The following is a 12,925-nucleotide window of genomic DNA, read 5'->3' as shown; positions in this document are numbered from 1 at the left end:
TCTGAGCATAACCTGCACTGTATTCTGTTAAATGTATGCTTAAAATATAATGACTTCATTGAAGTAATGTATTCTCAGAAAAGTCATAACAGCTTAAACAGTTTGTATTCTTTGAAGTCACCATGAAATTATCTTTATCTTTTATCTTCTTGGAAACATGACAAAAATACGGTATGTTTGATATTCAATGTGGCAAGGAGCAAATTTGCATCTTTCCCAGAAGAATATGTACATAGAGGTGAACGTGATTTCAACAAGGAGGAAGTTTCCTGAATCAACATCCTTGTTGGTCCTGGAAAAACATCCTTATCAACCAATCACATTTTAGGGTTAGGTTTAGGGCTACTGTTAGGTTTAGGCTTGGGTTAATGTTAGGGGCTTGAACACCATCTTTATCAACCAATAATTGTCCACTGAGTTGAGGAGTAGTTTATGGTTTGTGTACGGTGTGGGGTTCTGGTTTGACTGGAATGTGTTTTCAGGACCAACAAAGATCTGAGCCGTGTGGAATCGTGTACCAGATGTGGGCCGGATCTGGGCCGACACTATGTGTCTATCGGGGAGGAACTAAACAAACAAAAAATAAAACAACGTACAGACCAGGGGCCGTATTCACAAAGAATTTTAAGGCTAAAAGTAGCTCCTAACTGGCGAATTTCGGAGCAACTCCTAAAAATAATGGGCGTGCCACTTGTAACTTTAGGACTCCTAATTTTTTTTACTAAGAGTAATTCACAAAACATTTTAGCCCTAAAAGTAGCACCTAAGCCTGGGACAGCTTAAAAGAAGTCGAGAGGACTCCTAACTCACTAAGACCTATTCACAAACTGATTTTTGTGGCATTTCACATTGCGATGTTTTGAAATGCGTGCAGCGGATACAGGAGCTTCCAGTCGCGAGGGAACTTTTAGGGCTAAAATGTTTTGTGAATTACTCTTAGTAAAAAAATTAGGAGTCCTAAAGTTACGAGTGACACGCCCATTATTTTTAGGAGTTGCTCCTAAATTCGCCAGTTAGGAGCTACTTTTAGCCTTAAAATTCTTTGTGAATACGGCCCCTGATCTATTCAAGGATTGACTTCATCTTTACAGACAAGAGAATGTTACCATAACTCTGATTATGTGAATACACAGGTATAGTAATTTCTGACCATGTAAAGATCAGTCTCTGCTTTCAAAACAACATACCATCATGGTGTGTGTGGAGATTCAACTCTAGATTACTGACAAAATAGAAGTTTGTTGAATTCTATCTAATCAGATATATTACTTTCTTGTAAAAAACCACACCGGTATAACTGACTGTAACTTCTGGGAGACGTTGAAGGCAAAATCATTTCATACAGTGCGGGCATGACGGAAAAAAGAGTGAAGAATGAAGGAAAATCAGATTATCTCAAGGATAAAGATTAAGAGCATTCTAGATCTCCACCGCTGCCCTATATAAGGAGAGAGGAGTATTACAGTCAGAGATACCTTAACCATGGAGGCAGAGGAGAGGTTATATCTGAGATCTAAACAGCAAGAATTCAAGTATGGCGAAAAAGGCTAGAAAGCTGCTTTCACACCAATTGAGACAGAAAAATAATCTAGTTATATAACAGAAATGTAGACGTCACATGGAATAACCACAGACCAGTTTAGCATTGACAAGCAGTTTACTTTTTGTTTTATGAGGAGCTATACACACCAGAGTCATGTGACAGTGAGAACACAACACACTGTTTTGCCACTTTATCAGTGAACAGGATAAAGTCAGTCTTCAACAATCCATATCAACAGTGGAGATCGAACAAGCTATTTGTTACATATTCCCTGTGTGTGTTCCTGGACTTTTATATTGAAGTGTATTCTCAGAGTCGGTCTGGCAGTCAGTAATTAGGAAAATTCATTCAACATCTGTTTGTGTCAGGCATGGATTACAGCAACTTAAGATAATTCATAGGCTACACTTTTCTAGGAGTAAACTGGCAAGAATATTTCCAGAAATATGACGTAACAGAGAAGAGGACACTTTGGGTCAAATGTTCTGGACATGTTCACAGCCGGCGATGATGGAGGGAGGAGCCATGGAGGAATGGAGGAATGGAGGAATGGAGGAATAGAGGAATGGAGGAATGGTGAAGAGGGCCGCCATGGGGATGACAGGATCAGCCTTGTTTATAGTCATATAATGCATATTTTAATGCATTGTTATAACATTAATATTTATCCTGATTTCGACATACTGTACATTCTTTTGTACTGTATAATTGCATTTTGTATACTTTTGATTCCTATTGTCATCATACTGTTTCTGGCTTGACCTGATGCCATTATTTGATGCGTGTCATTGACTAGTAAGGAGTGGTGTTGATGGAAACTCTCAGCACCATATACACACAGAGAGTTCAATGTGTTTATGATGTTCTGATGCTGAGATCCGGCTCGGGCTCTTAGAGAACATTAAAGCCCTCATGAACCCTCAAAGAGCCCCAGTGCACTGCCTCAAAACACACAAACAGCTTTAATGTCTTTACAAAGTTTTACTGACATTTTTAATTCTTGCATGTTTGGTTTGTCTTGCGCATTAAAACTTGTTCATCTTCCATATATAATAAAGAAATACTACAAAATAAAGGTTAAGGTCGATGTCTTCATGGCCAAACTAAAGCAAGACATCATATTCTGTAGAGAATATACTGCAGTTTCCTCTTCTGCCTCCAATAGGCTGATAGTGATAGTTCTCCACAATCTAAACCAGTTGAACAACTCTGATACTTTTCATAATAAACCTTTAAATAGACTGTATATTCAGTGTCTACAAAGTGTAGGTTGGTTATGATGAGAAGACATTTATTTGGAATTCAAACATTATTTTCAGAGAATCCTTGTGGTGTGTGTTTTTCTTTCTTTTTTTTTTCTTCTTTTTTTCAAGTAGAAACAATGTAAGGGAAGTGTATACCTAATGGGCTTTTTTTTATTATTATTTTGGTTATGAGAAAACATTTAGTTTTATTAAAATATCCAATATAAAGACCCAAATAAATATCCAAAAACTTCAACAGATGAAAAAGAGAATTCTTCATTCGTAGAATGAAACACAAAGCTCTGAATATACCTGAGGATATTGAAGATTTAAACAATGTCTGTAACTTTACAACACATCCAAACTTAATACACAAATTACCCAATTTCACACATCATTGATGATCAGTTGTACAGTCTGAAGTTCAGATGAGTTTGTGTGTATTTTCCTACATCAGCGTATTGAAGATTGCTGAGTTTGATGGAGTTTCCACTCAGAAAATCACCAGGGAAACTTTCAGTTCTGTTCTCATAGTCTGAACACTGTTTCTGACTTTCTGCTGGGAATTATATCACACACAATATTCACTGACTCTGTGTCTCCAGCTCACATCAATGTCTAGTTAAAATCCACTTATAAAGTCAATTGAATTTGTGTATTTTTTGTAATTACTAAAAAAGCCTTGCTATAAAATCTTTTTATTTAAGAGTAAACACACAGATGTGATAATAAAACATGTTCATAAATGGATGTATTACAGTAAACAAATAGAAACATTTTTAAGATACACTTAAAGCACTTTACACTTTATCCAGACATTTCAAATGTCCCACATTTAAGATATTATTCAAAATTTTAATAATTTAATCTAAATAAATCTATCTTGCTTCCATCATGCTCACTTCATATAAATGTACAGTACTGTGAAAAAGTTGTAGGCATATTAGTACCAAATAATATAGTTTTAAGACAGTTGTTTATATATTTTACTTCAGTTCGCCACAGAAGGAAATAGTTTACATTTCCAAACATTCATTTTGACATTAATTATAATAATCCAGTAACATGTTGGTAGTAACGTTTGTCTTTTTGTGTGTGTGTGTGTGTGTGTGTGTGTGCAAAAGCAGTGTATTTGTATGTATTACCACATTGTTGTATTGTGTTTTTGTGTTATATGAACACAATGCTTATTGAAGTCTGTTCTGGTCAGTCTGGTTCTTACATAGATATGTTCAGTTTGTCTTTGTCTCTTTTAGTTTGCAGAAGTGGATCACCTGATGCTATTGTTTGATGATTTATCAGAATAGTGTTGCTGTGGCTCCAGGATACTGCAGTTATAAACATTGCCACAAGTAAGACGAGTCCAGTCCTATTTCTCCACAGATTTCTATACTGAGATACATCAAGAGCCTCATTTGGCCCTCAAAGAGCCCCAGTTACTGTAAAGAGCCCAACACCATGTCTCTGGACATTATGATCATTTGCTCGGTTCACTCTGTTCCTCTTCTGATTGAGCAGTTATCATTGTGCATGAAAAGTTACGTGTCAAAATTATGCAATATTCAGCACACAAGACAGAAGTATCCTGGAGTGAGTGACGTATAGTAAGACATTAATAAAGTTATAATGGGATTTGGGACAAAAAAAATCAAATAATTTGATGTGCAGTCAGGAATTATAATTTTTTTTCTAAACAATGTGCAGTTTTAATCTTAAGAAATATAAAATGATAAATATAAAATGATGTTCCAGTATTAGTGTTAGAGCTGTGTATCAGTTTTTATCTGTTTTATCTTTTGCACACTGTCATACAAATACATTGTTTTAATTGACGTGATATCAGGAATTAACGAACATGTTTGGTAAATGATGTGCAGTATAACATGAAATGATACAAAATACATTTAATACTGTCAAACGCAGCGTGAGAAAGAACACTTGTGGTAAAGATGGAAACTTATTTCCTTCAGATACAACAAAATCATGTTCCTTATTCAGTGTTTGAAGATCTTATTGTGTTAGGCTACTCAATAAAAACAATGTGATGCATTTGGCAAGAATATAATGGAACATAATGTCTTTTGCACCAGAGAAGAACCAATGAAAGATCTATCAATGAAGATAAAGAAGATAAAAAAGAAGCTTAATGATGTTTTATTAACAAGGTTCGGGAGGAGCACGCTCAGATAATTAACACAAGTGGAGAGCACTCAGCAATCAATGGTAAGAGGTGTATATATACTCAGCAGTCTCACCTCATTCCATTGACAGTTTTTGCAGCATCCCTCCACCACCCCTTCTCCTCACTTCTAGTCCTAAACACTTACATACGGGGGGAGTACTCTGGGTTCGGGCTGAACTCCGAGCTCGGACCCCTTCATCTGGACAGCCCGCCAAATACGCTTAAACTTACCCATTCAAATTATATGTAAGTGTGAACTCGTGAATTGCTGTTTGTCATTTATGGCACTGAGACTGAACAGAACGAGTCAGCTTGAGTTATTTTATTATTCAAAAGAAATATTATTAAACAAACCATAAGTACTGCAGATAATACAGCTGATGCAACACAAATATTAAAGGTCATTATATTTACACTGTCTGCTTCTCCTGTATCTTCTGCTTAGTTTTTAGTGGATTTGTTTCCAGTTTCCTATCATTTACAAACAGCAGCATTCAGACTGGAGGATCAGTAGTTGGTCAAACACTTATTGTTTTTAGATTTAATAAAACATTTTAAATTAAAATCATATATTAATCAACCAGTTTTGCACACTATTGATCAGCTTAAAGTCTCCTGTTCAGAATAAGGGTCTGTGAGGAAGCAGGTGTTTTCCTGCATCAGTTTGTTGAAGATATTTCTCTCAGAAACTCATCAGGGGAAGTTTCAGTTCTGTTCTTGTTCTCCGGGTCCAGACACTGAATATTTATCCTCAATTATACTATACACAATCATGTCATTATTGTGTCTCCAGTGTACATCAGTGTCTTGAAGTTTCAGATCATGTTCAGTGGAAGAACACGGCAGGAGAACTGAACCACCAATAACAGCCTCTACTGTTTCCTGCAGAGAGACTGAAACAACACAAACTGTCCAAACACAAGACTGACATTACTTCATGTGGCCTGAATTTGACTATCAAATGAGTTATAAAGATGTTCACCTTTATATCAGCACTGCAAACACACAGATGAAGCAGTGTAAGTTTCTGTAACTCAAACAGTAGATCATGACACGAGTAATAATGACAGTCAAAGTTTGATTCCCACACAGACGGGATAAGATGTCCTTTAGGTTAAATGATCTCATGTTTTGTAAGTGATGATAGTGATAATTAGATTTAAATAGAAACATGATCTGTCCTGTTTATAAGCTATTTTAACTATAGTGAGATCTGGAGCACTAGCTGGTGTTTAACAGGTTTTACTAGTGAGGACATGTTTTGAGTAGTGAAGGACATTCTGGACGTCATAAACAGTAGCAGTCTTTACTTCACCTGTTTCACTTCAACATTTCTCTGAATGATGTCTTATATTCCTGCTGCCATTGAGTCTTAATAAAGAACAGCGCTGCTCCCTGTCTCACTCAGGATTGAGTACAAGGTCTCTCTCCTCACACACAGTGTCTTTATGGTAACGCCGTATGGGAGATTTGGCTTTCTGTTCAGCCACTCCCAGACTGTGGAACGCTGTCCTGACCATCTCTGAGGACTGTGGATGCTTTTAAATGCGGTCTTAACGCCAGTGACATCCTATTATTAATATTAAATTATGTTTTATTAACAAAGTTCAGGAGGAGCACGTTCAAATAATCAAGCAATCAATCAATCAATCAACTCATCAAACAATTACCATGTCTACCCTATCAGCATGAGAGGAAGCATATATATATTCACTCTGTCAACTCACCTAACTTCCTTGACAGTTTAAGCATCCCTCCACCACCCCGACTCCTCACTCTTGGCTTGTTCTTTCACAGCCAGGAATACGGGGGGGAGTACTCTGGGCTCGGGCCAAATACCGAGCCCGGAGCCCTCCCCTCGGACAGCACGCCAAATACGCATTTATTCTATCTGACTTATTTGTAAGTGTGAACTCGTGAATACATTATTATGTCTTGACTTTAGTTTATTTTCACTGTAACAGCAGGACAAGATTGCAGAACTTCCAGTGACATCCTGATCATAACCCACAGAGAACAATAAACGAGAGAGAATTGAAAAGAACAGGGAAATACAGCCTGACCTTTTCATATTTGCCTTTCAAATGAGCTCAAAAGTAAGACTGTACAATAAGAGACTGTATTCTCTGATGGGAGGAGACATTCAGAGATTCAGGATTGTTGTCAGACTAGATGTGAGAGCAGGTAGTGTGTCCCATATACACCGTCATCTCTTGGTTTTGTTTAGTCATTCTGATCTACAGAGAATCTGACAGACATATTTATGCAAATAAAAAGAAAGTTTGATAAAATATTGAGACAGAACAGGCAAAAAAGGTGCACAATGATTTGCATTTATTGTATAAATGTTATTCAGGGTTGATATTACTGTCATATTTCACTGTTTACTTTTATCATGACAGGAACGCACAAACCTGACTGACAGGTTTGTATTTCTCTTCTTTTTGACTTTTGTATTGAATGTATTATTGCATTTTGCTGTGTGTTTTGCCATCTATTAAAATACTTTGATGCCTAATCATCATACTGTTTCTGAATCACACAGAGGCATTCAGTTTCATAGTTCTTCAATAGTTTGCAGAGCTGTGACCTGATGCCAGTATCTGATGCGTTACATTGACTAGTAAGGAGTGGTGTTGATGTGGAAACTCTGAGCATCAGGATGTTTGTCATACACACACATGAGAAAAGCCCAATCCCATGTGTTTATTGTGATGTTCTGGTGCTGAGATACAGCTGGGCCCTTAGAGAACATTCAGACCCTCACAGGTCCCTCAAAGAGCCCCAGTGAACTGCCCAAAACACACCAAGCGTCAGGAAGGGGTTAGTGTTGATGAGGAGACACTGGCGTTCAGAGACTGAGTTTGATCTAAATGTGTGAACCAAACTAAACTCATATACCACTGATGTGCTGTTTTTTTATTTTATTTTTTTTATTAAAAATTTCACTTTGGATAAAAGCGTAATCCAAATTTCTAAATGTAAATGCAAAACATTTGGTGTTAGTAGAAAGTATAAGATTGTAAATATCCAAACGATTCTGACAGACGCATTATTTCATCAAAACAATTTATTGGGTCTTGATCATCATGAGATCATGCAAATACAATGAATCTATGCTCCTTGTTTCCTCTGTTTATACATTAGAATATTGAAGTACATTAACAATTTAACAATTCAGTTCCAGCAAATAAAGCAATATTTTCAAGATGAATGTTTACATAATTTAAGGCAGCAACATATTGACAGACTCACTTGTCTTAACTTTAGCCAAAAATGTAAATTTTCAAGATCTCGTTCTGTTATACAGTAAGAATGCAGTGCATAAGGCAATATTAAACAGTACAAAACAGTATTTTACATCAGAAACTGTAAAAACTAAATGTAACTTACAAAGTGGAAAGACAAGGCAAAGTTATTTATAGCACACTTTATACACTGGCAAGTACAAACACTTTATACTTAAAAGTGATAATCATAAAGGGTACAAAATATAAATATAGTCATTAAGGCGAGAATATGTAACTTTTGGTTCTTTAGCAGTTGCAGAATAAAAAACTAGTGGAGGAACATTAAGTTCTGGTGAGCAGCACTTTTGACTTCATCATAGTTAGAACTTAATCATTTTAAATTTTTTTAATATGATTATTTCAATTTTTGAAGTCATAATTTCAACTTTCTTCTCATAAATCTGACTTATTGCATAATTGACATTTTATGTCATAATTTCAACTTTTTAATCTCATATTTATGATCTACCAAAACATGATTGTTTTTTCTTACATGCAGGAAATGTTCCTACATTGTGATCCTATGGTTACAGGTGATCGTCTTTAACTCAACAACATTAACAACATTAAACTCTCGCTCCTAATAAATTAATAAATAACGAAACACAGATATTTAAGAAAATATGTCTTATGATCAGGTCAGTGACTTATATTCTGCTGTTGTTTTGACTGGGCAGTGTTACCAACATAAACACTGTTCTGTGAATCTTGTCTGTGTTTCCCAAAAGCATCGTAAGCTTAAGTAGATCGTAGAGGCTTTACCATCATTTGTGGCTTTAAACAACTTCCACTGTATATAGTGCTAGCCTGACCTTCTTTCCTATATTTACAGATATGAGACAAACGCGCACGGATGAATGAAAGGAAGAATGCTGTTTCCCAAAATCCATCCTAACAGCTGTACAATAAAACTGTTATAGGCTTAATGTGATCAGCAGGAAATACAGTAACACACACTCACTCAATCTACATGATTCTATTCTGTTCTCTGTTATTCAACCAAATCCTTTACATACTTTTATGATTTCATACTTTTTCAATCCTAAGTTGTGGCAGCAAAATGAAAGCACAACCTCCTCCACTGACTCTGTGTTTAGCGCTAAAGCTCATGCAGTTGCTGCTGTTACAGTTATACAGTTGTGTCACATATGCTTTATCATTATTATTATCAGCTATTACTGATTCATGTGTTCAACCTCATGAGTGTCTGAACTCATGTCGTGTCTGTCTGCCCTACGACTGCTTGAGTTCTTTCTTTTCCACCTAGCTACAATAAAACCTGTAACTATAACTATAACTATAACTATAATTCCACATGCAATGCCAACCCAGAGCAAAAGCGATGATGTTTCCACACTGTCTGGTTCTGTTTCTCCTTGGTTTTCTTGTTCGGTCGATATGGTCACTTTTTCTGCTGTTGATTCTGCAACAAAAGTATAACAGGAAACTTTACCTCTCTGTGATAAATATAACAGATCCAACTATAATTTATATGCAGCATTTAGACTGAAACATCACTAATGAACATCAAATAAGAGATCAACTTCTTGCAGTATTTAGATTTTAAAGCTAACAACTTTAATTCAATTAAAAACTTCATGCCCTAATCTACTATTTTCACACACCCATAATGATCAGCTGTACAGTATGGTGTTCATCCGAGTGTGAGATGAGGCAAGTGTATTTTCCTCCATCAGCATAAATAAGTTTGTGGAGTTTGATGGAGAAGTTTCCTTTCTCATTCTCCTCTGGAAAAGTTTCAGTTCTGTTCTTATACTCTGGATCCTGTTTCTCTAGTGAATTACTGCTGGGAATTATATCACACACAATCTTGCTGCTGTTGTGTCTCCAAAACACATTAATGTCTTGAAGTTGATGATCACGTTCAGTGGAAGAACACGGCAGGAGAACAGAACCACCAATAACAGCCTCTACTGTTTCCTGCAGAGACACTGAAACAACACAAACTTTAATTGTAAATGTACTTTAACAGTCAGTTCATTTAACTTTCAACTGTAGTTTGTTCAGATGCTCACCTTTGTTTATCAGCACCGCAAACACACAGATGAAGCCACAACTGCAGAAACTGAAAAAAACAAGTTTATTTAACTTCCTTTTAACTTTCCTTCCTAAGTCATGCGTTTGATTCCCACATAACACACATAATAAAGATAAGATAGGATAGGTTGTCCCTCCCATACTTAGTTTTATTACTGATCACTGATGTCACTAAATTAATCTCTAAATATGTTTCAAACTGGCAGTAAATGTTTTTAAGTGGGCAACTTTACCCTTCTTATCTTATTGGTAAAACCTTGAATTCACTACAAATAAAACTACTATCAAATAAAACTACCTGCAACGTACCAAAAAAATAAAGTAAATGTGCTAATGCTAACTGCTCTTAATCAAAATAATAGTTACAGCAGATAAACAATGCATATAAACTTTATAATCATTACTTAACCAACTCATGTTTAATATTTTAACAACACTAAAAATTCCCTTTTAATTCTCGTTTAAATAAAGCATTTGACAACCAAAACACATCAGGACAAACACGAACACGAGCAACAAGCTAACGTTACATCAGGCCTTCACTGCTGAGAAGCACGTGTGTGCAAACAGCGTTTCATTCTGCATTCAGCAAACATACCTGATCATCATGGTGGACCAATATTATCAATATATATTTTATTTGACTATATTGCATAAAATGCTTAATTAGGGTGAAATACTACTTTTTGAACAAAATGTATTGTAGCTCGTCAGCTTCCGTATGCCAAGCGTTTCACGTATGATGACATCAGACGTAAGTGACGTCAACAGGAATCACGTGAATGATCAGACATGCGCAGATATTCATTCATCTTAAATTTAGAAGGTAGGATATAATCAAGACTCCTGATCTACAGCTGAATTTTCTCCATTATCATAATATTTCTGATCTTTGTAATTGAATCTCTAATCTGTCTGTCATTTATAGCCTACACTTTAATTCATTTAGTTTAGTTCCAGTTTAACAGTGTGCCAACTTTATATTTCATTAAGTGATATAATGTTAATATACCTACTTTAACTTTCAAAATATGCCTTTACTTTAAAATGTACCAATAACCACCATAATAAAACAGGTAGCACAATAGAAATGGCCTGGTATAAAACATGGTTAATACTCATATAGACGGTGCACAGGGTCAAACACTAATACAAAACACCATCAGGGTAACACACAACACTAAAATAATGCAATAAACATTTATTAATTTACATCAAATATCACTCAAAACACACTAATGTACATTACTGATAAGAATTATTTATAACAAATGTAATCATATATGTGTAACGACTTGAATGTCCTTTTACTGTTTGTACTGCCTAAAGGTGGGCATAGCCTACACTGTGTGATTTCAGCAAGGACTCACACTAACGAGTAGATCGCATGTGATGTAAAGCCAAAGCTCAGATTTATGTGCTCACAATATACGGTCTGAACGTCGAGCTGCGACTTCACTGCTCTCACAAAAATCGCAGTGTATGCCCACCTTTAATTATCTGGTAATTCCTAGTTTTTACTTGGCAAAACCATACATTTATTTCACAATTCAATTAAATATAATATGATGTTTAAAAACATTTGCAGGTTTTTTTTTTTTTTTTACCATGTAGCCTATAGTAAACCAATAATTTTATATTTTATTTCTTTACTTTAGTATAACAAATATAAACTTTGTATATTTTGTACAAAATATTGTGCTAGTTTCACTGAAAAATAATCACGTTTGATGTAGGCCTATAGGCTATAATAAAAATAAGCTGTTTTTTCAGCAGGATACTATACTCGTCCTTCTGTCTGATGTGACGTTTGATCCAGTATTAGTGAAATGAACAGCAGTAAATGAGTAAATGTTCTCAGACTTACATGAGTATCTGAGTGAAGCTTCTTTCTTAAACTCCTCTGAGAAAACACTGTGTTCTGGATCCTGATCCTCAACTGAAACATTTCTCTGAATGATGTCTCATATATTCCTGCTGTCACTGAGTCTTTAATATACTGTCATGTCTTGACAGGTTTATCACTGAAAGAGCAGGACAAGAACACAGAGCAACTTCCTCATTCTGACCTACAGAGAAAAAAAAAAGAAAGAGAGAGAATTGAATTTAACAAGGAAATACAGCCTGGCTTTTAAAAATGGTTTTCAAAAATGAATTAACAAATGAATCTTCTACAATAATAAATTACCTGTTTCTTTTTCATATCTGATCTCAGTCCAGAAAGATCTTCCTCACAGTTTCTCTCTCTTGTTTTCATCCTGACAGACTGAACAAGAGCTGAGAGACTGAGGCTGATATTCTCTGATGAACTGATGGGAGGAGGAAGAGACTGATGGGAGGAGAAACTAGAGTACAAGTAGTTTTGTTTATTCATCTAAAGAGAGAGAAAGCAAAAGCTCACAGTCTTGCAATGAATTTGCCCTTCAAACTTTGTTTATAATCATACAGTATCAGCAGGTTTGGTTGCGTGTTGCTTGTTTTAATTAAGTTGAACTTTTTTTAATTCATTGGCACACGTACATTACATTTGTTTTGCTGTATACATCTATTCTTTACATTAATAAAATGTTAATAGATTCAAGACTGGAGTGGCTTTATTGTAATGGTA

At 35.5% G+C, this 12,925-nt stretch overlaps 1 protein-coding gene across 2 annotated transcripts; it reads right to left on the bottom strand.

The window, feature by feature from the left end:
• Positions 1-9,096: 9,096 nt before the first annotated feature.
• LOC311295312 (uncharacterized protein) lies at positions 9,097-12,585 on the bottom strand. 2 transcript variants are annotated; one of them, XR_014628267.1, is made up of 5 exons: positions 12,506-12,585; positions 12,185-12,386; positions 10,296-10,345; positions 9,885-10,211; positions 9,097-9,682 (listed from the first exon to the last, which is right to left on the bottom strand). XR_014628267.1 is itself a non-coding variant. In XM_084416626.1 (4 exons), the coding sequence occupies exons 1-4, from the start codon at positions 10,924-10,926 to the stop codon at positions 9,435-9,437; spliced, it is 636 nt and encodes a 211-aa protein (XP_084272752.1). In that variant the 5' UTR covers positions 10,927-11,054; the 3' UTR covers positions 9,097-9,434. The 2 variants fall into 2 exon arrangements, 1 of the variants encoding a protein (XP_084272752.1); XM_084416626.1 differs by lacking the exons at positions 12,185-12,386; positions 12,506-12,585 and adding an exon at positions 10,916-11,054.
• Positions 12,586-12,925: the final 340 nt, after the last annotated feature.

This window comes from Rutilus rutilus (genome assembly GCF_951802725.1).
Source record: "Rutilus rutilus genome assembly, chromosome: 8".
Taxonomy (NCBI): domain Eukaryota; kingdom Metazoa; phylum Chordata; class Actinopteri; order Cypriniformes; family Leuciscidae; genus Rutilus; species Rutilus rutilus.
The sequence above is the reverse complement of the archived record's forward strand: the minus strand, read 5'-3'. Positions and strand labels throughout refer to the sequence as shown.

What these genes read in the sequence shown, in the direction of transcription:
- LOC311295312 (XM_084416626.1), bottom strand. An exon ending in TGCGGTGCTGATAAACAAAG is followed by an intron (nt 10,212 to 10,295) that starts GTGAGCATCTGA and finishes GTGTTGTTTCAG; the next exon opens with TGTCTCTGCAGGAAACAGTA. An exon ending in TGTACAGCTGATCATTATGG is followed by an intron (nt 9,683 to 9,884) that starts GTGTGTGAAAAT and finishes CTTTTGTTGCAG; the next exon opens with AATCAACAGCAGAAAAAGTG.